The sequence below is a fragment of the Electrophorus electricus genome, chromosome 1 (assembly GCF_041902795.1).
Source record: "Electrophorus electricus isolate QZ-2024a chromosome 1, ASM4190279v1, whole genome shotgun sequence".
NCBI lineage: Eukaryota > Metazoa > Chordata > Actinopteri > Gymnotiformes > Gymnotidae > Electrophorus > Electrophorus electricus.
In genome coordinates this window covers 38891780-38913525 of record NC_137497.1, presented here as the reverse complement: position 1 = coordinate 38913525, position 21746 = coordinate 38891780, and the positions used below count along the sequence as shown (strand labels likewise).

General features: G+C 39.3%; 3 protein-coding genes across 12 annotated transcripts; 2 read left to right on the top strand and 1 right to left on the bottom strand.

Annotated features, from left to right (window-relative positions):
- Positions 1-792: 792 nt before the first annotated feature.
- On the top strand, positions 793-5692 carry LOC113579580 (E3 ubiquitin/ISG15 ligase TRIM25-like). Of its 2 annotated transcripts, none has more exons than XM_027013630.3 (7): positions 793-2174; positions 2724-2780; positions 2970-3203; positions 3449-3608; positions 4357-4395; positions 4509-4538; positions 4811-5692. In XM_027013630.3, the coding sequence occupies exons 1-7, from the start codon at positions 1596-1598 to the stop codon at positions 5380-5382; spliced, it is 1671 nt and encodes a 556-aa protein (XP_026869431.2). In that variant the 5' UTR covers positions 793-1595; the 3' UTR covers positions 5383-5692. The 2 variants fall into 2 exon arrangements, with proteins under 2 accessions (XP_026869431.2, XP_026869430.2); XM_027013629.3 differs by having other exon boundaries at positions 797-2174; positions 2724-2819.
- Positions 5693-6301: 609 nt separating this feature from the next.
- tmem14ca (transmembrane protein 14Ca) lies at positions 6302-8011 on the top strand. The gene is made up of 5 exons (XM_027013619.3): positions 6302-6456; positions 6847-6931; positions 7105-7206; positions 7516-7603; positions 7850-8011. Exons 2-5 carry the CDS (start codon positions 6856-6858, stop codon positions 7905-7907), a joined length of 324 nt encoding a protein of 107 aa, XP_026869420.1. The 5' UTR covers positions 6302-6456; positions 6847-6855; the 3' UTR covers positions 7908-8011.
- Positions 8012-8494: 483 nt separating this feature from the next.
- Positions 8495-20263, bottom strand: mak (male germ cell-associated kinase). Of its 9 annotated transcripts, XM_081719028.1 has the most exons (16): positions 20104-20252; positions 18568-19150; positions 17971-18240; positions 15922-15976; positions 15637-15758; positions 14804-14886; positions 13993-14125; positions 13536-13707; positions 12989-13156; positions 12055-12315; positions 11691-11857; positions 11431-11573; positions 11012-11134; positions 10052-10171; positions 9306-9398; positions 8495-9180 (listed from the first exon to the last, which is right to left on the bottom strand). In XM_081719028.1, exons 3-16 carry the CDS (start codon positions 18069-18071, stop codon positions 9020-9022), a joined length of 1902 nt encoding a protein of 633 aa, XP_081575154.1. In that variant the 5' UTR covers positions 18072-18240; positions 18568-19150; positions 20104-20252; the 3' UTR covers positions 8495-9019. The 9 variants fall into 9 exon arrangements, with proteins under 9 accessions (XP_081575154.1, XP_081575171.1, XP_026869439.2 ...); XM_081719045.1 differs by lacking the exon at positions 18568-19150 and adding an exon at positions 15250-15329 and having other exon boundaries at positions 14804-15100; positions 15922-18240; positions 20104-20263; XM_027013638.3 differs by lacking the exon at positions 18568-19150 and adding an exon at positions 15250-15329 and having other exon boundaries at positions 15922-18240; positions 20104-20263.
- Positions 20264-21746: the final 1483 nt, after the last annotated feature.

Below are 21746 nucleotides of genomic sequence, written 5' to 3'. Positions count from 1 at the left end.
CTGTGATAAGCTTACTGAGTCCCTACAGCTGCCTCGAAGGCCCTGGATCAAACCCAGAAAGAGAGAGAGAGAGAAAGAGGAAAACAGCGCAAGTAAACAAGAGAGGAAGAGAGAGAGAAAGCCGTCCGATGCAAAATAATTATACCCACGGGGTAATGTGAGTACTGTGGTCGGGGGTGGTGAAGGAGTGTGAGTATGTGTATGCATGTGTGTAATATCACTGTGCTCACAGATGCAGGGGCCTATCCAAACATACAGTGACCTCCGTAAGGCCAGTCATACTCATTATATTACAAATATACAAATATATTAAACTACTCTATTAAACAACATAGAGTCATTGTATATTGCACAATTTATCAATATTTAGGGGAAATGTGGTGTTTTCATTTAGTTTGTTCATAACATGCTGTGTCGATACTCTGAGTATCAAAGTTATGAATGTTAATAACAACAGGCAGTGTGTGTGTGTGTGTGTGTGTGTGTGTGTGTGTGTGTGTGTGTGTGTACATATGTACATGTTCAGGAGAATGAAATTAGTGCCATGCAGAAGCTGCATGTAGTCATGAAATGTTCTATTTCATAATGAATTTTTCTATAAACTCATGACATAATTTATTAAACATTATGAATCACAGTGTGTTAATATTTTGGGGTAAATTATTCAAAGCATTATAAATATATATAAAAATATATATCACATTTATATATTTATGACATTCAATAATCAAAATCTTATTAATATTATTATTTTTAATTTGTTACTATGATTTTCAGAGTAATTGCCAGCTTTTTTGACAAAGGACAACCATTTGCTAAGATATTCACAGGTTTTTTCGAACTAGATGATTTGCATTTTTGGCAAAATGCATGGTTGAACAAAAAATTACATAATGGTGGTGCTTTCCATAAGAAAGAAATGGCTCAATATAAAAGAAGCTATGTACATTTTCTGTTAAGTGAGATTGTTTAGGCTACTTGTGGTAACTTTTAACATGAGCAAAATGGAGCAGTTGCAACAGAAACAACTTATTAAGATATTTTCTACAATGTTGTTAAAGTAACCTTATATTTAAACAATATTGAAATTCAATCGGTTTATTTAAATTAGTGCTCATTAACTGATTGATTGAACTGCATCGTAAAACGACTCTTTTTAACTGTACTTGATCTCCACCTAGTGGTACAAAGTGGTACACAGTCACAATGCAGTAAAACCACACCGTCATCTCTAAACTGTACGAGTTACTGCTTTATTTTAAACATGCAACCACTCGATCAAAAACAATTAGTGTCACGCTGTGCCTTAATCTATGAGCCCCATAGCCCCTATGCTGTTTCAGATATAACGGGACTGCATGTTTTGCTTTCTGATTGGTTTTACTGAGATAATAACTTTTACTATGCCCAGTTAAGGCAACCTGTCGCTGGACACCGCAACACTGATTCTACAAAGTACGACATTTAGCAGCTGCAGCCGTGTAGTTGTCCGACTGTATCCAGCGATTGCGTTTGTAAACAGGAAGTCTCTGGCGAATTCTGTGAATCAAAAGTGAAAGTGCATTAAAAGCAAAACAACTCAGAAGAGAAGAGAAATGGCGGAGGCAGACATTTCCATGAACATGGAGCATGTCTGCTGTGCGATCTGTTTGGACATGCTTCATGACCCTGTTACTATCCCCTGTGGACATAGTTATTGCGTCAACTGCATCACACATTTTTGGGATCAGGATGATCGACGGAGATCGTGTTGTCCGCAGTGCAGGCGCAGTTTCGACGTAAGGCCCGAGCTCAATCGAAACACTATTCTTGCTGGGCTGGTGGAGAAACTTTGGAAAAGTGGAAATTGTCCGCCGAAAAGTCCCCCCCCGTCCGACAGCGTTGGGTGCGACGCGTGCAGGGGCAACATACTGCCGGCTGTCAAATCTTGTTTGGTGTGTCTGGCCTCGTATTGTGAGCTTCACGTTCAGCCCCACTTTGAATCCCCTGCTTTTAAGAAGCACAAACTGGTTGCGCCCTGCAAGAGACTGCAGGAGAAGATATGCTCTGTTCATGACCGACTCTATGAATTTTACTGCCGTACCGACCAGGCTTGTGTTTGCTATTTGTGTACAATGGGAGAACACGAAGGCCATGATATTTTGACGGCTGAGAATGCACGAGCTGAAAAGGGGGTAAGCGGTGGCTGTTGAATGTTCTGTAATGCTTCATGCAACTCTAGGAAACAGACAATGCAAGCTGCACATGTACAGGTAAATGTGGACTGCACATTTTAAATAAAGTGTTGTCCACAATTAAAGCCATTCTAATTTTGCTTAGGAAAGGGAATAGGTTGACACACTGTTTATACTGATGTATGTATGTAAGTCATTCTGGATAAGAACCACATACCTAATTCCGTAAATGGACCCTTGCAATGAAAAACCATACATACATGTCCATTTACTGTTGCTTTTTTCCACATTCTACAAAATAAAAACAATCATATAAAGCATTATTGCAAGTTTTAATTTTAACGCCCACATGAAGTAAAGCAAGTTTAGATAAAGCATATTTAGCATTTTAATGTCATTTTTAATGAAAAACAAAATCAAAAACTAAAAGAACTGATTGCACAAAAAGGCGAAATTTCTGACATATGGTTTTTATTACAAGCGCTCAAATGAAAAGCCTGTTTATTTATTTATCATCAGTGCTTTGATGTTTTTTTCTGTTTAATCAAGGAAGAGCTCAGAAGTCTGGGAAGGACATTGAACCAGGGGATCCAGCAGAGAGAGAAGGTGAGCCAAGACTTGAAAAAGACAGTAAAGAACATCAAGGTACGTTTGTGTAGATATCTACTGATTCAGCTGTTGGCTTTGCTTACCTTTCTTCAGCTGCTGGCTTTGCTTACCTTTGATCTTGATTCCCGCTTTCATACGGACTGACCATATTTTTAATGCACATAATTTCTGTGTTGCTCCTGCCAGTGCTCTGCACAGGAAGCCTCTGGAGAGGTTGAGCGGACGTCAACCGAGCTTCTCGCCTCAATCAAGAGAAGGCACTCAGAGGTGATGGAGTTTCTCAAAGCACAGGAGAAGACTGAGCTAAGAGGAGCAGAAGGTCTCCTGGAGCGAGTTGAGATGGAGATAGCTGATCTCAGAAAGACAGCTGCAGACCTGGAGAAGACCTTAGAGACTAACGATCACATTGACTTTCTTCAGGTTGGAGTATTTGCATTATTATAAGTAAATTGTTTATGTTGTTATATCAGAAGAACACGTAGATTACACCAGGGTAAACTGATAAATTGTTTATGTATTATTATTTGTGTCATCTTATTTTTTTGTGGTGTATGTGCTCATTGTGTATGTGTGTGTTTTGTCCAGAGGGCAAACATTTGTAATATTGATCTAAGGGAATATTGCTTGTATTTATAAAATTTACATGACAATTATTGTATTTTTAGAGTTACCTCTTTTTGAATCATCCATCTGTCCCTCAAGCGTTTGATGTCCCTATCCCTAATCATAAAGCCACATTTAAGAAGGTCATAAAGTTTGTCTCGAAGCTTCAGAAGATCCTGGAGAACATCTGTGGCACACATATGAGCAACATCTTAGAAACAGGTGAGTCTAATGGTCTGAATTAGATGGTGTACTAGCTTTCTTCCTGCTCTTCTGCTCTAGGTTTGTTGCACAAGCATTGCCAGAAGGTATGATACCAGCCAAGTTTGACTACTTTAAATTAATGTATCACTATTGTTTTAAATGCATGTGAAAATGGATATATTTCAGTACATTTCACAGTGTCATGGTGCTCACCTAGAGCAAGGGCATGTCAGTCTGATGTGTGGGTTAAAATCTGGAAAGGTATATTTGGTGATTTCCTGAAGAAACTACTTAACCAAACAAGCAAAGAGTACTTTCAATCAAGGATTCAGTTAGATACAGTTTATATCTCACTACTTGCAATATGTAGGCTACATCATTTTTGGCTCTGTAAATTATTATTGTAATATGTTAAAATATTTTCAATTAAAAAGGTTTCCAGCACATGTAATCAGACTTTTGGCAGGTAGTGCAGTTCAGTGTTTTTCGGTGCAGTCCTCAGTGCTCATCAGACAGTGCACATTTTTGTACTGTCCCACATCCCAGCATGCTGGACTCAAGCTACCAAGAACACTTAATACCACTGTGCTGGGAGCTTGGTTCAAGCAAAAATATGATCTTGCCCAGATCTGAAATGGGAAACACTGGTGTAGATCTATAGCAGAGAGTCTAAATTAGTCACTTAGGGTCAATTGTACTTTATTTTGCTATCTACTTCAGTATTAATTTATTTTAACTTGTTGTTCTCATTTATTGTTGCAAACAGAAACAAATATACCAGAAACACCACTCAGTGTCATTCCAGGTTAGTGATGGTATGCTAAATTTGGCTGATGTTTTAATTATTTATGACAATATATATTGTATTCTCTTCTCTGCTGTTATGCAAATAATTATTACATATATCTTCTCTTGTAGAACCCAAGACGAGGAAAGATTTTTTGCACTGTACGTTTATATTTATACACACATAAAAACACCATGTATAATGTTATCCAGCATCATGGGGACATTTGCCCCTACAAAGAACTAAATACTTGCCCCTGTATAAACACATGTATGCACACACAGACACACAGACACACACGCACACACGCACACGCGCACACAAACACACAAACATGCATACATACACAGTGTCAATAACCTTCAAGAGAATAGTGCACTTTATCCCTATCTGTTGGGTATTCTCTCATAAAGTCCACTTTTGTATTCTGCAGATTCCTGTTACCTTACATTGGATTCTGCACCTGGCCACCCCAACCTGTGTGTGTGCGAGGGCGGCAGGGCTGTGGAATGGGTCGCTGGTGCTTCCTCAGGGAGCGTGTGGCCTCAGATGAATTGCAGGGAAGGTCTGACAGGGCGCTGCTACTGGGAGGCCCAGTGGAGTGGCTCTGGGATTTGCACAGTAGGCCTGACTGAAGGGCGTGAGAGCAGAGGACTGGCTGTAAAGAGTGGCTTTGGAAGAGACACTCTCTCCTGGGGGCTGGACTGCTTCCAGCTATCTTGTGTGTTTCGTCATGGCAATGATAATGTCACCGTGGTGACCCCAAGGGCAGCCAACACAGTAGGAGTCTATCTGGACCACAGGGCAGGGATATTGTCCTTCTACAGCGTCTCAGACAAGATGACCCTGCTACACAGAGCCCATGCCTGCTTCACCCAGCCCCTCTACCCTGGTTTTGGCTTCTGGGCAAATGCATGGCAGATAGGCACAGATTCAGTTTTATTTGGCAGATCTGCCCTTACCTCTGAAAAAGGGCACATGTCTGTTAAACTACTAAACCTGTGATGGCCTTTTTCTTTCAAGATTTAATCAGGATTCTTATTGGTTGGGACATAAAAATATATTTACATGCATACGTGGTTTTAACTAAGCAAATGGCCTGCTAATAAATCCTGTACAGGTATGACATTCATCTAAAAATATTCTAAAATTAATGCATTATCACTATTTATTCTTAAAAGTGATTCAGAATCCTTTTTTTTTTTATCTGTGGATTTTAAATCTGTGATATTACAAAGCGAAATTGCACCCACAGATTGCTTGATAATGAACGATGTTAAGATGATTCTGAGGTCAAATAAATTAATCAAATTTCTGTGTGCGTGTGTATGCGCGATTATGGGATATGTTAACGGTTTACTGTAGTCTATGTTAGTCCGCTTTGCTTTTATTTTAGGATAGTGTAGTGCTACGCTCCTACTTGGAGTGTAATAATTAACCACTGGATGGCAGAATTGGACATTTTTGTTGTTACTAAGCTAAATTGTAATCTGTTTGATTTTTGATGTTAGTTTTGAATGTTATTTTTACGGAGCGTTATATCAATATATTTCCATTGTGAATGTTTAGAATAATAGTATGTTGTAATTGTTAAGCGTTTTGTCAGGTGGTTTTACAGAAGCTGTCAAACAGATACAAAGCAAAAATGTAAGACAGTTGATCTGCATTTAGACACGTAACTTGGGACAAGCGTTATAATTATGAACAGGGATAAGAATGAACAAGAATAACACTGGGTAAAGTTATAAATGTTTTGGTGTGACCTTAATAAGGGTAAAAAAAAATAAAAATAAAAAATAAAGTGTCGCTATGGGAAAGTAAATTCCAGAAAGTTGTCTTCCAACCAAATAACATTTTTGTCTCCCGAGGGTTTTCTCAGAAAACTACTTGTCCCATCAGGCATCTGTGATGCACGTGAGAACGGACTTTTTTAGCGTGAGATTTGATTGGTTGTTAAGCTTGTCAGTTCAAGCAGAACCGTGCAGCTAAGTTAGCTAACCTGCATAGGTCTGAATTTAACAAGCAAGGACATCTTCGACAAGTTTACTAGCCGGCTAGCTAAAAGCTGGCCTTTGGAAAGTAAGTACATTTAAATTAATTTTGCTGCCACTATGAGAAGTTAACTCAATTTGTTTGACTCAAGCAATTGGTGAATCTTTCGAAGAGTTTGTCATTTTCAACCACAAATGTAACGTACGCCGAGTGATACGGCCAGTTGGACTAACTAGCTAGCATAGATAAACAGCCAGCTATGTGTACCGCCCAACTGGCATGCTCACATTTTATACCAACTCGAAGATTACAGTGTCTACTTTTGAGTGTGCACGTCAATGTTTGACTTTACAGTAATGAATACTACTGTGGTTGCGGTCTTTTTCAAGCAGGTGTGCATTGTGGTAACTGAGCTTTAACGTTCCCTGATTGCTTCATTGATTGACATTGAATTTTTTATTATTTTTTTTTTGCCAGGCACTGATCATGGCCGTGGACTGGGTTGGATATGGATATGCAGCCCTCGTGGCGTCTGGAGGAGTGATGGGTTATGTCAAAGCAGGTAAGCTGTGTCTTAAAGAACTTTAATCAGTCCTATAATACCACATTATAGCCGCTGATGAAGGAATTGACAGAGTGATTGTAGGAACGTGTTAATTGTAGTCATCTCTGGATTGATTTTCAGTAAATGTACTTTGAGTTGTATTGGTCACCATGTGGAACCTCTACCTGCAGGCAGTGTCCCTTCTCTGGCAGCTGGGCTACTGTTTGGAGGTCTGGCAGGTTTTGGTGCCTACCAAGTGTCACAAGACCCCCAAAATATTTGGGTGTCTTTAGGTTGGTGCTTTATTTTTGTTTTAATGAATGCTTTTTCATATAAAAGCATTACTACTTAATCATTTTAAGAGACACTGTGTTTCTGAATAGGCAGATGTATAACTTTATAAATGTGACAAAAGACAAAAAAAAAACAACTCAAAATTCCAACACTTGGAATACTGAATTAGCAGAGAACTTCATCAGATAGTCAGGGAAGTGGCAAGCAGAAGAGGCCAGGTCTGCACCCACTCTATGTATTGTTTTACAGACAGAATTTATTAGGGACATTCATTTCCTGTGTCTTATTAATTTGTGTGCGTTTTGTAGTTACATCAGGAACCCTCGGTGCCATCATGGGAAAGAGATTTTACAGCTCTCGGAAGATCATGCCTGCGGGTGTAGTAGCTGGAGCAAGGTACCTTCTGATCATACTTCATAGACTTGAGGTTCCTCCAGATGGATCCAAGAACCTCTGCACTAAACCATACAATGCATATTTGCTCTTTTAGAGGGTTTTATTGCTTATTATAAATGTGTAGTAACAGACAAGGAAAACTGACAATTTCTCAATCCTTGATAACACTGCTACATTATTATATAGGAAGTGTAAATGCTATATCCTGACTCATTCATCCTTTTTTTTTTTTTTTTTAACTCCCAGCATTCTGATGTTGGCAAAGCTTGGTATTGGAGTTCTACAGAAACCTCAAGATGCATGATAAACTGCCCCCCCCCAACCCTGAACCAAATCACTGATTTTACACACACACACATTTTGTATAAAAGTTAATAAATAAATATGAATTCTAAGTACAATATATTATATTTTGTTTACCATTATTTCCATTTTACAGTCTCAAATTGTACATTTCACCATACTTACAAAAATGTGCTTAAAAGTCTTAGAAAAATGTAAGTATTTATTGATTACAACTACAAACTGCCCAGACTTGTTATCTGCATATTTAGTTAAGACAAATCTAGACACCAATAGTATTGTTACAATTTAGATAATTAGAAAAAAGAGATAACAGGCTATTGTGTGAGTAAAAACACTCCTATAGAAAACCATCTACTGGACGTATGGACGTGCGTTAAGTGGCATAGTGAATGTATCATGTCTTAATTGATGTTCTGCTATTATAATCTGTTCTGACCTTTGAATGAAAATTTAGTCATGAGTGCTCCCAGTTTTTAAGTCCCCCCATTGTTATTAATAGGTTGGCTATTCGTTGTTTCTAATGAGCAACTCCATTCTGAAAGTTTTCGCCCATAATGTCAAAAAAGCAGAAGCATATTTTATGAATGTGTTGTACAAAAAAAGTATATTTTCTATAAAATCAGGTCACATACCAAAAAAAGCAAAAGATAAATACAAAATGTTGAACACATAGATATCTAAACACCATTGTTTAAAATTTTAATTTTAGGACCTAACATTACATTTTTAAAAATCCCATGGCTATAAGCTCTACCATCAGAACACAGTGCGCTTCAGGACATAAAATTAATGCTGCTAATCTGAATGTAGCTAATCTTTCATGAAGATGGAGTCAGTGAAGTTAGCAACAGCTAAGGCTCTAAAGACTTTAGCCTATTGTATAATTAAAGCACATTTTAATAATAAAAATGTAGGACTGACAACTAGATATATCCAGGTTACAGCATTCCCCCTATGTTCCACTAAGAAACTTATACGATGAATTAACAGCAGCTTCACAACAGCATCAGATTTTACTCAGTAGCCAGTAGCATGAGTAGCACTGGAACAAGACCCAGCCTCAGTCTATAACGGCACGATCCGAATGGCACCGGCTTATCTACAGATGTGCTACCGATGGCTTCCGTATTTTGCTGCCCAGTCCACTCGGCCGTGGACAGGTTGGACCGGAGCCACTCGAGAGTGGAGGCCAGCAGAATTTTTCTCCAAGGCTGAGTAAGTTGGTCCTTTAACCTGGGATCGCTCTGTGCGCTTTTTCCAACCATCGAAACCTGAAGAGTAGATTTAGTTATGTTAAGGAACACAGGCCTTAGGATTTTGTTTCAGGAGAGACAGTTGCAGGTCAGAACTGGTTGGCTTTTGCCATCTTTGAGAATAGCAAGTCCTCATGTTTTACCTTCAGAGCTCTCATTCAATGAAGTAGCAGCAGCTTTTGACTTTGAAGCTTTTGCTTTGCCAGTTTTACAATCAGTAGTGGCAGAAAGATCAACTAAGAGGCAGAATAATGAAGAAAGTGAAGAATGGGAGAGAAAGAAACAGCAAAGACTAAGGCACAGCACAATCTCAGAAGTTCAAAGTGATCCAACCATACCAGTCCTTTGTTCCATTCTAGCTCCTCATACCCCTGAACCAGCTAATAAAGAGCTCCTGATTACCTGGCTAGAATGTACTGAAACATGGCACACAGGCTGAGAACGTCTGATTTAACTGTTGACACTTTTGTCCAAAGTTCCTACATTAGTCAACTACGGGTACAATCCCCTTTGACCAACTTTGTGTTAAGCACCTTGCTCAAGGGCAGTGCCAAAAACTATGGAATCCATTACCTCTTGATTTCCTTGCCAAGTTCTTAGACTGCAAAACTCCCATCATTATTTATTGTTTTAATGAAGTTGCATAACTTATTGATTAAAATGCTTAAAAACAAGAATAGGCCTACAGCGTTTGTATTCAAAGAAAAACCGAAGCCACTGAACCTTAACAAATTGCAGGTAGTTAAGTTGGGATGAGTTTGATTTGAATCTCAGCCTTGGCAAGAAAGGTTACAGGAGAGAGTAATGAATAATCATCAAGACTGAAGTGAAATCATGAGTTAACATCCCGATAAGTTAATGAGGTTGATGATTAAGCCCTAGTACATACGGGGGTGGTGGTGTCCAACTGGTTGAAGTTGAATCCTCTGGCCAACTGACCCAACTTCCTTCTTCTGGAAAGATGGGCTATAACCCCCAGACAGATTGTATTTGGTGCTTATGAAATTTCCTAAAAGCCGGAGACATTTTAAAATGTAAGTGTGAGTACTTTTTAAGGAAGATAATAAATGTGGCTCCAAAAATATGATTTTATCAATATCCAAGTCATGATAAATAAAAACAAACAGCAGTACTATCCAATCACATTTTAGGACCTATTCATTCAGAAATTCAGATTATCCAAAGGGTTTAAACACTTTCTCATACCTATAAATGACGTGTAATTTTGTTAAGTGTCAAAAGTTATTTAAGTCCTGCTTTTTGGTCACAGTTTGTTCTACTGATTATTCTCTTTTCTCTCGTAAGATGTGCTTTTAGCTGAACTGGGGCAGTAAGGATCTGGTTATTATTATTATTATTATTATTCTGGGGATAAGGAGTGGCAAGGATGCAGGCAAGGGGAAATAGTGGAAATATTAGAGCAGTAGGAACAGAAAAGCAAAGTGCCACTTTCCACACAAAGGAATGTGAATACAGTAAAGAAATTCTGAGGTGCAGGAAAAGGGACGTGTGAATCTATTATTAGACTGATTCAAAATTAATGCCTTGTGTCTGGGCTTCGATGCCTCTCCTGATAATGAGCTGGCTGAACATGTGATACTGAACTAGCAGCCTCTGAATAAGGAGAGAATCTCCAATAGGATTTTATAGTGCGTGTCGCTCACATAGGGCATCAATAATAGAAAACCTGATTACTACAGTGGTCGACCACTTAGGAGCATTTAGAACAGCACGATATGCTTGGAGAAGCAATGAAAATGAGCAGTGGGTCAGGAAAGCCAGCTCATTACTACCTGAACTGCCTTGGTGTTCTGATAGCTGCTGGCTAACCTGCAACATGTAAACCTACCTGGATTGACTCTGGAAACCGGTGCTCCTCCAATAGGAGCGAGTGGTTTGTACAGTGGGTTTGACTTGTTGTCTCTCTGGGACTCCTTGTCCCCAGCTGATGGTGTGCTCTTACTTATCAAGCCTGAAATTGATGAGTGTATTAATTGCAGCTGGCTGATCAACCTGGTCATGTAACATTTAGCAGTAAGACATGCAACACAGTAAACAGGGTATAAAGAACACCCAGCCAATCCCTCCAGACATCAAAAATAACTCAATTTTAACTAAACAAAATACAATGCAGTCAACAGAGAGCCCTAATATAGTAATATTATACTGCTTGAACCCAGGTCACACTGCTCTGTTTATGAGAGTCCTTTACAATCCCCAGTTAAATAACATTTAATGCTCTCTGTGTTGGACATATCGAGGACTTGCCTGGGAGGTATCTGGACTGGCGAAGGTAATGCTGTCTAGCCGAGGAGATGCTTTGGAGGTTGGAGTCTGGTTGGTTCATTCTGATGCTGCTAGGTAATTTTGTCACAGTGCTAAAAGTGTAAAGAGGTTTATGTTCCTTTGGCCTAAATAAGAGAGTAATTTAAAAGAAAAAATTCAGATTTGTGTGTAAAATATACAAAATATGAAGAGCAGTGAGATTTTGTCTATAAATAAATAATTAATCAAGAGCACACTCTTACAGATAAGTGATCTCCCTATTGTCCTCATCTGTAGCCATGCTTGGTTTTTTGGAATCAGACACAGTATCTGAGCGATCTGATTCACAGCTATCAGACATCTTGGTCTGTCCCCAGCGTCTCCTCCCACTCTTCAGCCCCATCAGGGTGTTCTCATTCCCTACTGACTTCTTCAGGAGTGCAGCCACATATTCAGCACTGGGTTAGCTTGCACACTCAAGCATAATTTGTAAATGTGATGGTTACAATAAGCCTTCTATTTTACTGAATGTTTCTGATCAGTTTATAAGAAACACTGTAGGGCAAATTGGACAAATTGTGTGAGCATCTACAGCCTAGCTGGTATTCGGGAGCATGGATCTTTCACCTTTTGGGTAATGAGTGGGAGAGGCTCAGCTTGGCGGTCTGCCTGAGAGACAGACTGGGGCAGGGGGATTTGCTGCAGTGGCTGATGGTAGCTCCGGCCCTGGGCCTTGGCCTGAGAGCGCGGGGCTGGCTCTGAGGTTGACTGAAGCTCTGCTTTGGCCTCGCTGTTCTCCACTGGTCTCGCCTGTGGCATGCAGAGGTCTGAGGTCTGCGGCCGTGGTCCGAGCATCTGGCCAACTTGGAAGTAGGGGTACCTGAGGGCCTGAAACATTAAAATACAGACACTGTTTAACTGTTTAAGCTTGTTCATCTTGCTACTGTGTAAGACAAGCCCCTATCAGGAGTTAAGAAAGTTTGAGTCAACTAATAGAGAGCATGGTGAGCATATATGTTGTACATTTAATTAGCTACATTTTCATTATAGCAATAAAAATAAGGTGACTGTGGGGAAGTACAAATTCTATTAAGTGTAAGCTTAAGCTTGCTATTTCCTATAGTTAAATTTAACTAAATGATTTATACATTTTAATAATCACAAAAATATCTGCAGTGAAGTTTGTTAACTGTCCTAAATAGTAATAGTAAATAGTAATAAGTAACTACAAATTTCAACTTGGTCCTGATGTATTAATTAATCATGCAACTTCCTAAAAGGACACACTCTTTTCTTTCTGTCAGTTGTTTGGAGCATTCACAAAGCACACAGAAGCACTGAGTGTCTTCAGAGGGTGGGCTTTGGAGAAATGTCTACATGGCATTGAATTAGAGGGAGTTTTTTGATGACCAAGTTTGATGCAAGTTAAGAAAATCTATTGATCACAGCATTGATTACAACAGCTTCAGATTTAAACAATGAATATATCTCACTATTTGTGACTGGATAGTAAACATCACTGTCTCATTGGGACATAACTCAGTGCTGAGAGTCAAGTAACCTGGACAGCAGTGGGCCTCTTCTTTGGGTCCCACTGGAGGAGGTCCTTCATTAGCACCAGAGCTTCATTGCTGGCATTGGGGATAAGGGTCTTTAGGGGTGTGGGCACACACTGAGGGAAACGGAAGTTCATCGCTGCAGCCAGCTGATAGCCCTCTGGCCAGTCCATCTGTAGGTCCGGATAACCATACAATAAAGGAAAAATAGGATTTAGAATTTGCTACTGCAGAGACAGGTATATACCACAATACCACTGCATGGAAAATGGAAAAAAATAAAATAAAAATCAACATGACACAAATCGTTTACAACTGAATTTATTACATTTCTCAAAAGTTTTAAAAGGTTTGCAATTTATCTAAGGTTTTTAACATTCTCTTGAGGAGCTGACTACCAGATTACTGAAATAATTCTTCATATTTTAAATATTCGCTAATAAATAGAGTTTAAGTTTATAACAGTTGATGCTGTTATTGATTTACTTCAAAAACATTTCCTGAAAGCCAGACTTCTTTTTTGTCCTGTCTCATTAGCTTCTGCTGATGTACCTTCCTGACAGTCCCGAGGACCTGACAGATTTTGAAGATCTCATCAACTTCGCTGTTGCCAGGGAAAAGAGGTCGCAAGGTGTAGAGCTCCGCCATAATACAGCCCACTGCCCACATGTCTATGGGTGAGCTGTAAACAGATGACCTCAGAAGCACTTCAGGTGCTCGATACCTGCACATACACACCCACACCATGAAAAAGTGCTACATGTCAACGCTGTGTCTGAGAGACACTCTAAAGTCAAATTAAACAAGGTTGCTCAGTTGGACTGGTAAGATGAGCCCAGAAGTTATAGGTGAACCATTAGCCTCAAATAAAAAAAAAAATCCCAGGAGTTGAACTGAAATATTTTTTTCCAGCAGTATCCCCTGAATTAATAAATAATATTTATCACTAATTCACCTATACCATTTTGCCACATTTCTGTCCACTTGAGAAGAAAACAAACATTCTCACCATCGTGTCGAGACATAATCTGTGTAGGGAGGACGAGAGCGGATCTCTCTGGCCAGGCCAAAGTCAGCGATTTTCACCAGCTCGGGACCCATGCACAGCAGATTCTCTGGTTTCATATCCCGATGAAAAAACCCTACGGTAGCAGAGCAATTCATGCAAGTAGTCATGATAAACTCTAGCATAACACTAAATGGTTGCACTCCAAACACAGAATTACAGAGAAAAAACACCAATCTGTGCAGTGTAGGGAGGAGGGCCTCCATGACTGGAGTTGGAAGACACTGATGTGATAAGTTGGGACTATATTCAACATTTATCCATACACCAGCCATGTGAATTGCATTACAATCCATACACCAGCCATGTGAATTGCATTACAATCAGAGCAAACACAAACTAGGTAAAACAACAAATTATAGTGAAAGCCACAATGCAGAGCTCTATGGTCAAAGGAAGACATTTGTAAACAGAAGAATTAAAAGTAGCCTGATAATTCCTCCTTGCCCACTGGTTCAAAGCACTCTCGAAATCCAATTTTTCTACAGAAAATGGTCTGTATATTAAGAAACCTGTTCATCAGGGTGCAAACTCCTTTTAACTAGATTTACATTTGTGAACTGTTCAACACATTTAAACTGCTATCAGGCAGGGTTATTCCTTTGTTAAATGGGCTTTACATAAATACATATTTGCCAAATATTTGCTAATATTTCATAACAGTCCTCAAAGTGCTTTGAACTAGTAGTGAGAGTTGCACTTTGGCTCTCTAAAAAAGGAAAGAAAAGGAAAGAATAATCAAGGAAGCTCTTACCATGTTTGTGCACAAAAGCCAAACCAGAAAGCACTTGAAACATGATGTTCCTTATTTCATTTTCAGTGAACATCTTATTTTCCCTGATGAAAGAGCATTTCATGCACAAAGGAGAGAATAAAAGAGAAAGAGAAAGCAAAAATAAGGAAAGAGAGAGGATCCCAAAACTATTTCACACTTAGATTGTGCGAGACAGTCTGTGGTGCTGCAAATGTGGGTTTATCTGAGTATAATGGGTTAATAGATCCAGTGAAGATTTAGCTGTGTCTCTTTGACACCCCTGATGCATCGCACATTCTGTCAATAAAAAGATGAAGAGAACAGCAGTCTTTGTGGGAGGATGCTAAACACATGACTGCAGACACAATCAGCAGAAGCTCATGCTCAGCCTGCACTCAGCTGTTCCAATGTTTTAAACGTAAATATCACAGCTCTAAGTAACCTACCATGCTTATGAATAAATGACAGCCCCTGCAATATCTGAAAGGTTATGTTCCTGATGACTGATTCTGGGAACAACTTGTTTCTGGAGACAAGAGAATCAACACAACTTCAAATTATTCACTTTAGGATAATTTATACTGAGTCTCAAAACACACTATGTAGCCACAATTTTACATTAAAATTCCTGAGGGCCATTTAAAATCCAGGCTATACTCCAAAAAGTAATATTATGTGGATTTTCCACATAAAAACCCCATGATCAGATAAATATACATAGGTGGATTGTCAGTTTATTGGTCAGATGGGGCTACAAGGAAGTGATGGCTAATGTCAGTCTTTATAGTGGGCAATTGTCAAATATGTACAGTTCTGATGTAGCCACCTCATACCTGTCTTTCATCAACTGGTACAGGTTCTCTTTCATGTACTCAAAGACAAAGTATAAATGGTCGTTTTCTCTGATGACTTCCTTCAGTTTCACCACATTGGCGTGGTTCAGTTTCTTTAATGACTGAAAACACATATACAGATATTCATTTGAAAAGGTTTACAGATTCATAAAGGATATGTGATGACTTCAAAGAGCAATGTAGCAAATAAAAATTGGAACTTCATAACCCATCCCAATCAAGTCGGCTCATTTCAGAATTTGAGATGGAAATTGCAGTTCATACCTTCACCTCTCTCAGGTTCATACACTCCTCCCAGGAGTAGAACTTCCTCTTCATTCTGGGAGACATACAGAGGATTCAAGGAGTTCAAACAATAGCTGAGTTCAATCTACATGGTTTTATTAGCAACAACTGACCACATTCTATTGCATGAAAACCATTCATCAAAACATAGCCGACACTCATCTGGAGTGTCAGAGATAGGTCAAGACACTCAAAGCGCACTGTAACAAACAACTGTGATTTGCTAAAGGGCACATTTGCAACCCGATAGGTTATCACTTGGTATCCTTTCAAAACTAATAACAATCACTAGGTTTGTTTGTCAAGATTGTTTTGGTCAATTTGACAGCCTAAGCCAATATTAGTCACATTTTCCAACAGGTAGCAGGGATCTGAAACCAATCTAATTATTTATGGGAGCATTCAATGGGTATGGCTAATTACCCCTTTAACCAGTGGGATCACTGAGTGTGCAATTTGCTTCCTTATCTCTGCAGATCATTTGCTCTACCACTTACTCACAAACAGAACTGAACAAAATATGAAATTTAATGAAAACCATACACAAAAAAAAGAAAATTACACTGCTCTAATTGTTTTAATGTGATTGCCAATCTTCAGGTTCTAGAGGGGTTAAAATAAAAACAAAAGGAACCAACAAAAATTAAAATTCTAAATACAACTGACAATCCCCCAAATATGCATTGACAACATAAAAAACTGGAAGCAACAGAGCAGTCTAGGCTTATCTAGTTCCACTAGCAGCACTAATGCAATGGCCCCTGCTTCATTATAAGACAGCGTTGCTATGTACAGTAAGAAGCTGGGCTAACAGTTTGTGTGCAAAGCGGCATGTGTAAGCCTACCCAGGGACCTGAACTACCTAGCGACTACATGGAGAATTATAGAGAATTACGTAATGTACAAAACATACGTTAACGTGCATAATCCGAGGCATGCCATGCCAATATTACATATTTGTTGACAGAGTACCGAGGCAACACAATGCCAATGCACTTTCACTCCTTTCACCGTCACTGGAGTATCACTTTGCATGGAAACGGTCTTTTCCTGGAGGGCTACAGCGTCTCAGTGTCATTCATAATTCAGCTTACTCACCCCTGCTGAAAGAACAGACTGTAAGCTGGAACAGGCCAGCTGGTGCTCAGGAGACATGTATGCAAACTGGGTTTGTTACGGTCCACTTAGGGCTAAAGAATGGGACCAGGCTGCAGAATTGACAGCGATGTGACAAAGAGTGTGGCTGACATGCTTGTTGGTCAGGGGACTGTTTATATAAAGAATGAATGCCCACTGTACTATGGCCCTAACACACTTTCCAAGATATCAATTCATACAAATCAGGCAACAAAATGATTAGATAAATGAGAACTTCTAACATACTGTGTCATACTGAATACTGTCATACTTGTAGGTAGGCTACCACATTATATAGGCTATATACAGCTGATGAAGAAACACTGTCTAAAAAACAGTTTCTCTGCTAACCTTGTGTACTACACTGCCATTATTATTAACTCTACATCTTTGTGTTATATTTATATTTCATGATTTAAACATCTTCTGTATCTAACATAAACTACTTTACTTCCAAGAACTTCTGAAGTACTTTGATTGCCCAGCAAGGTCCTGTTTACATATATATTTATGATGTTTAGCTGACGTTTTTATCCAAAGCAACTTACAATTATGACAGAATACAACTTGAGCAATTGAGGGTTTCGGGCCTTGTTCAGGGGCCCAACAGTGGCAACTTGGCAGTGGTGGGGCTTGAACTGGCAGCAACTTGAGTTCCTTAACCACTGAGCTACCACTGCCCCATGGGGTTTTACATGGAGTTACCACGCATCACAAACTTTTTGTTCATTTCCTAGTTTTACACACCTACCTCAACCTATAATGTCTTCAATAATTACTTGAGGATATAACCAGCTGTGTTAGAGCAGATATAAAAGCCCACAAAATGTGTATAGAATGGGGTGCCCAGCAAGTGGTCTGTGGATCACTGCCTGTCATCATCCTCCATACCTCTTGATGGCCACCAGCTCACCAGACTTATTGCTTTTCCCCATGAGCACGCTACCGTAGGTCCCATCGCCCAGCTGCTTCAGGGTTGTATAGCGGTTCATCCTCGCCCTGTGATGTCATGCAGCTCTGCCGCTGCTCTCCGGAACCACCAGCACAGCTAGCGTCCTGTCCCGCCAGTTCCAGCAATGCGGCTCACTCGTACCCAGTTGTCATAGCCCGCCCCGGGACACTTGAAAGATGTACCAGGCCATCCCTCAGTTCACTCTAAGACTAGCAAGAGGAAAAACTCAATCAGACGTTGTCTTAGGTTCCTGACAACATGGACTCAGTTGTAGTTTCTTATTCTAATCACAAATCAAGTCACTATTAGGTGACAGTCAATTACCAATCCACCAAAAAGCTTTTCCTTTGGCAAAATTTTGACCTATAGCAAGTTAGTTGAGCAGCCCTTATGTTGGAGGACTCAAAGAACAAATCCAAAAGGATTAGCTTACTCGTGCAGACACAGCTAGGCACATGCTAGTGAAGTTAGTGATGTGAGAGACAATGGAAAATAAGCTCCAAACAAGAAGGGACTCAGAGGCAAAGATTTTCCACCTGAATACTCAGTGTGACACCCACAGGCAGTCGCATCATTTCCCCCATCATCATGGCCCTTTGTGCTTTATTCTCCAGGTGCAGAGCCATGTCCCGAGGGACGTATGATTAAGCCAGGCCAGGCGATTAAGCGCACACAGAGAATACAAATAGAATCTTACATCAGCATAATGCTTTCAGGTCTTGAACCTTTCTTAGTCACTCCATCTGCCAGCTCACTGCATTTTGAAGGCACAATATAGTCCTGTGGGGTTTCAACACTAAGGAAACTGAAAGCCCACATTAAATTACTGTCCTCTAAATGGAGTTATAGGCTAACTGTTGTCTACTTTGATATGATGGACATCACTGTTAGACTAGAACTGTTTCCTGGTGCTTGTCCTTCACTGCATATTTAAGTGCTTTCTGCCACTCCAGTCACACTGGACTTAACCAACTTAACCAGCCCTTATTTAGTTAAAGTCCTTCTTCTGCAGTCAATGATGGGTAGGTTTAAAATAGGCATGCTTGAATGGGGACAGCCTGGTGTAGTTGCAGAGGTACTCCAGGACCATGAATTGGAAACACTGGCCTACATTGTACCCTAAAGAGAAGAAATAGCAGTAGGCATTTCACTCTTGTTAATAATAGGGGCCAGTCATTAAAAGCATTCAGACTATGCTATACAGCATCCATACAGTGTCTGTAAATCCATGTGGGGAAAAAGATTAACTGAAACCTCATTGGATACAATGAACTTTAAGTGTTGAGGTTGTACAGATATATTATCCAAATCCTCATACACTACATCTGAAATCGTTAAAATATGATGAATAATTTTGTAAAAATATTAATTTCTCTATTTCCAAAGGCACAAAAACACCCGTTGCCTATCACCTCTGTAAACTTGTTACTCCCCACTGACTGAGCCTTGGACTATAGTAATTGGTTAGAAAGAGGTTTAGAAGGAATTAGAATGCATGAAGGGCAAATGGCATTAGCAGGCTTCTCAAGGTCGATGAATAAGCCTTGTGAGTCATCACATAGAAACAGAGGTAAACAGTGTGGAGATAATTCCATGTTAAAAAGGTAGCTAGCAACCACACCATCTTCCATGTAAAGCTTGCATGCAGTATCTTATAAACTTTCTAGCATAGCTAAGATAAAGTTAATACATTTGGAGAACTTTAAATGTGATCAAGGATGCAACACACTGGCGCACATAAATTAAGACACATATGTATTAATAAAGAGTTTTGTATGGCTATGTATATTGGCAAATTGGTATTGCAAACGTCAGGTTATACTAAATAATATTACAGGTTAACTTTTGCGGTTATTTGAAGGTGTTTAATTAAGATATAAAGACGAAGTAGCAAGCTAAACTATCATAACAATAACGTACTAATCGCATTAGGATTGTTTGTGAAAGCTTGTTAAAGCAGTGACAGTTAGCTAACCTAGCTAAAGCTAGCTAAGTAGCAAGCTAGTTAGTTCAGCCGTTAAAAGTATTGTTTAACTGACCTGTTCTTCGCCCTTTGCATTTTAGAAACTTACCAATTTGTATAACACTCTGCCCTTTTCCGTTGTCTGTGACTGACGATAGTACAGCTATTTGAAAGATAGGTGAAGTTGAATTCCCTGCTCTGTCCCGATAAGGCGTGTACCATCCTCTCCTTGACAACGAGGACTCTAACGCAGTGCAACAAATGCCCCGCTTCAAATGGAGACAAAGGGGGTTGTGGGATTTGTTGTCAGAGAACATGATCTCCGGGGCAAGGGTGGATCTGGAAATGTTAAAAGGACATGCATTAATACTTAACTAGGTATCAAGCTAACTTAAATATGGAGCAAGCTAACTTAACGAGGCAAGGAAATTTGTCCCCATGCTTCTAATCAATGCGATGTTCCGACTTTGTAACGGAATAAATCATAACAGCATCAAAAACATCGCTCAGTATATAACCGACAGATGGCAGAATTGCTGCACAAATGGTGTTCAAACTTATTTGGTATTAACGCCACTAGAACCGTAATCTTCGCTGTCAGACCAGTACCTTACAGGTGAAAAATACTCACGCCTCACAACAGAATGATTACCAGTCTATTTTGCAACAGATATGTGATCTTATAGGTTACAACAATAGTAAGCCTAAAGCCAGCATTTAAAAAACTTGCAGATTATATCCTATATTAGTGGTTTAAATATTCCAAAATTGCAACCCATTTCTATTCTACATTTGGTCCGCATTGAACTTTGGTAGGCTGTCGTGTTTATAGACTACTTTCAAGAATATATAGCCCTTTCCACTGTAATAAGCTGCTATAATCACAATTGTTTTATTGCAAGTATTGTGTTAGACTGCTTCTAAGAATAAAAAACTCACAGTAATTATTAACTACAATTACTTGATTTCAGACTTTAACAGCATTTATTATCAATGAAAATTGTCAGTGATACAATTTTCAGGGCTTATTTCTGAATTGTCCTAAGCCCTTTATATAGTCACCAATATGCTACATCAAATCCAAATCCATTCAAAAGCATTCACATAGTTCAGGAGTATCATCAGCTCATTCAAAGTACCTCTTTTGGTTGGCTGGCACTAGATTCATACAGAACTCAGAGCACTTTAATCCACTATAACCAGTCAACAAATACAAATGGATTCTCAGGTCCTCTAGCAGCACTTTTCTATTCACCTCTCTACCCCCCCCCCCCCCCCTCTCTCTACTGTGTGTGTCTGTCTGACTCCTTCAATCATGTCTGTATTGTCACTAGTAAAAAAAAAAGTCACGGGTAAAAGCATAGACCTTAAAGAGGGTGCTCAGGTGCAACCAGACTGAGCCTTCAAAAAGAAAAAAGCACCATTCTTACTATTTCACACACACACACACACACACACACACACACACACACACACACACACACACACACACACACACACACACACACAACACACACACATACACACACACACACACACTGTTTGTACTTTACTACAATTTTTAATATCTATCTATCTATCTATCTATCTATCTATCTATCTATCTATCTATCTATCTATCTATCTATCTATCTATCTATCTATCTAATATATATATATATATATATATATATATATATATATATATATATATATATATATATATATATGTGTGTGTGTGTGTGTGTGTGTGTGTGTGTGAGTGAAGTAGAA

Coding starts and splice junctions, on each gene's coding strand:
- LOC113579580 (XM_027013629.3), top strand. CDS start 1,596: ATGGCGGAGGCAGACATTTCCATGAACATGGAGCATGTCTGCTGTGCG. Junction 3,204..3,448: donor ATCACATTGACTTTCTTCAG/GTTGGAGTATTT, acceptor TTGTATTTTTAG/AGTTACCTCTTTTTGAATCA. Junction 3,609..4,356: donor GAGCAACATCTTAGAAACAG/GTGAGTCTAATG, acceptor TGTTGCAAACAG/AAACAAATATACCAGAAACA.
- tmem14ca (XM_027013619.3), top strand. CDS start 6,856: ATGGCCGTGGACTGGGTTGGATATGGATATGCAGCCCTCGTGGCGTCT. Junction 7,207..7,515: donor AAATATTTGGGTGTCTTTAG/GTTGGTGCTTTA, acceptor TGCGTTTTGTAG/TTACATCAGGAACCCTCGGT. Junction 7,604..7,849: donor GGTGTAGTAGCTGGAGCAAG/GTACCTTCTGAT, acceptor TTTAACTCCCAG/CATTCTGATGTTGGCAAAGC.
- mak (XM_027013632.3), bottom strand. CDS start 18,071: ATGAACCGCTATACAACCCTGAAGCAGCTGGGCGATGGGACCTACGGT. Junction 12,316..12,988: donor AGAGGCCCACTGCTGTCCAG/GTTACTTGACTC, acceptor TTAATGTTTCAG/GCCCTCAGGTACCCCTACTT. Junction 11,858..12,054: donor TCCCACTCATTACCCAAAAG/GTGAAAGATCCA, acceptor GCACTCCTGAAG/AAGTCAGTAGGGAATGAGAA.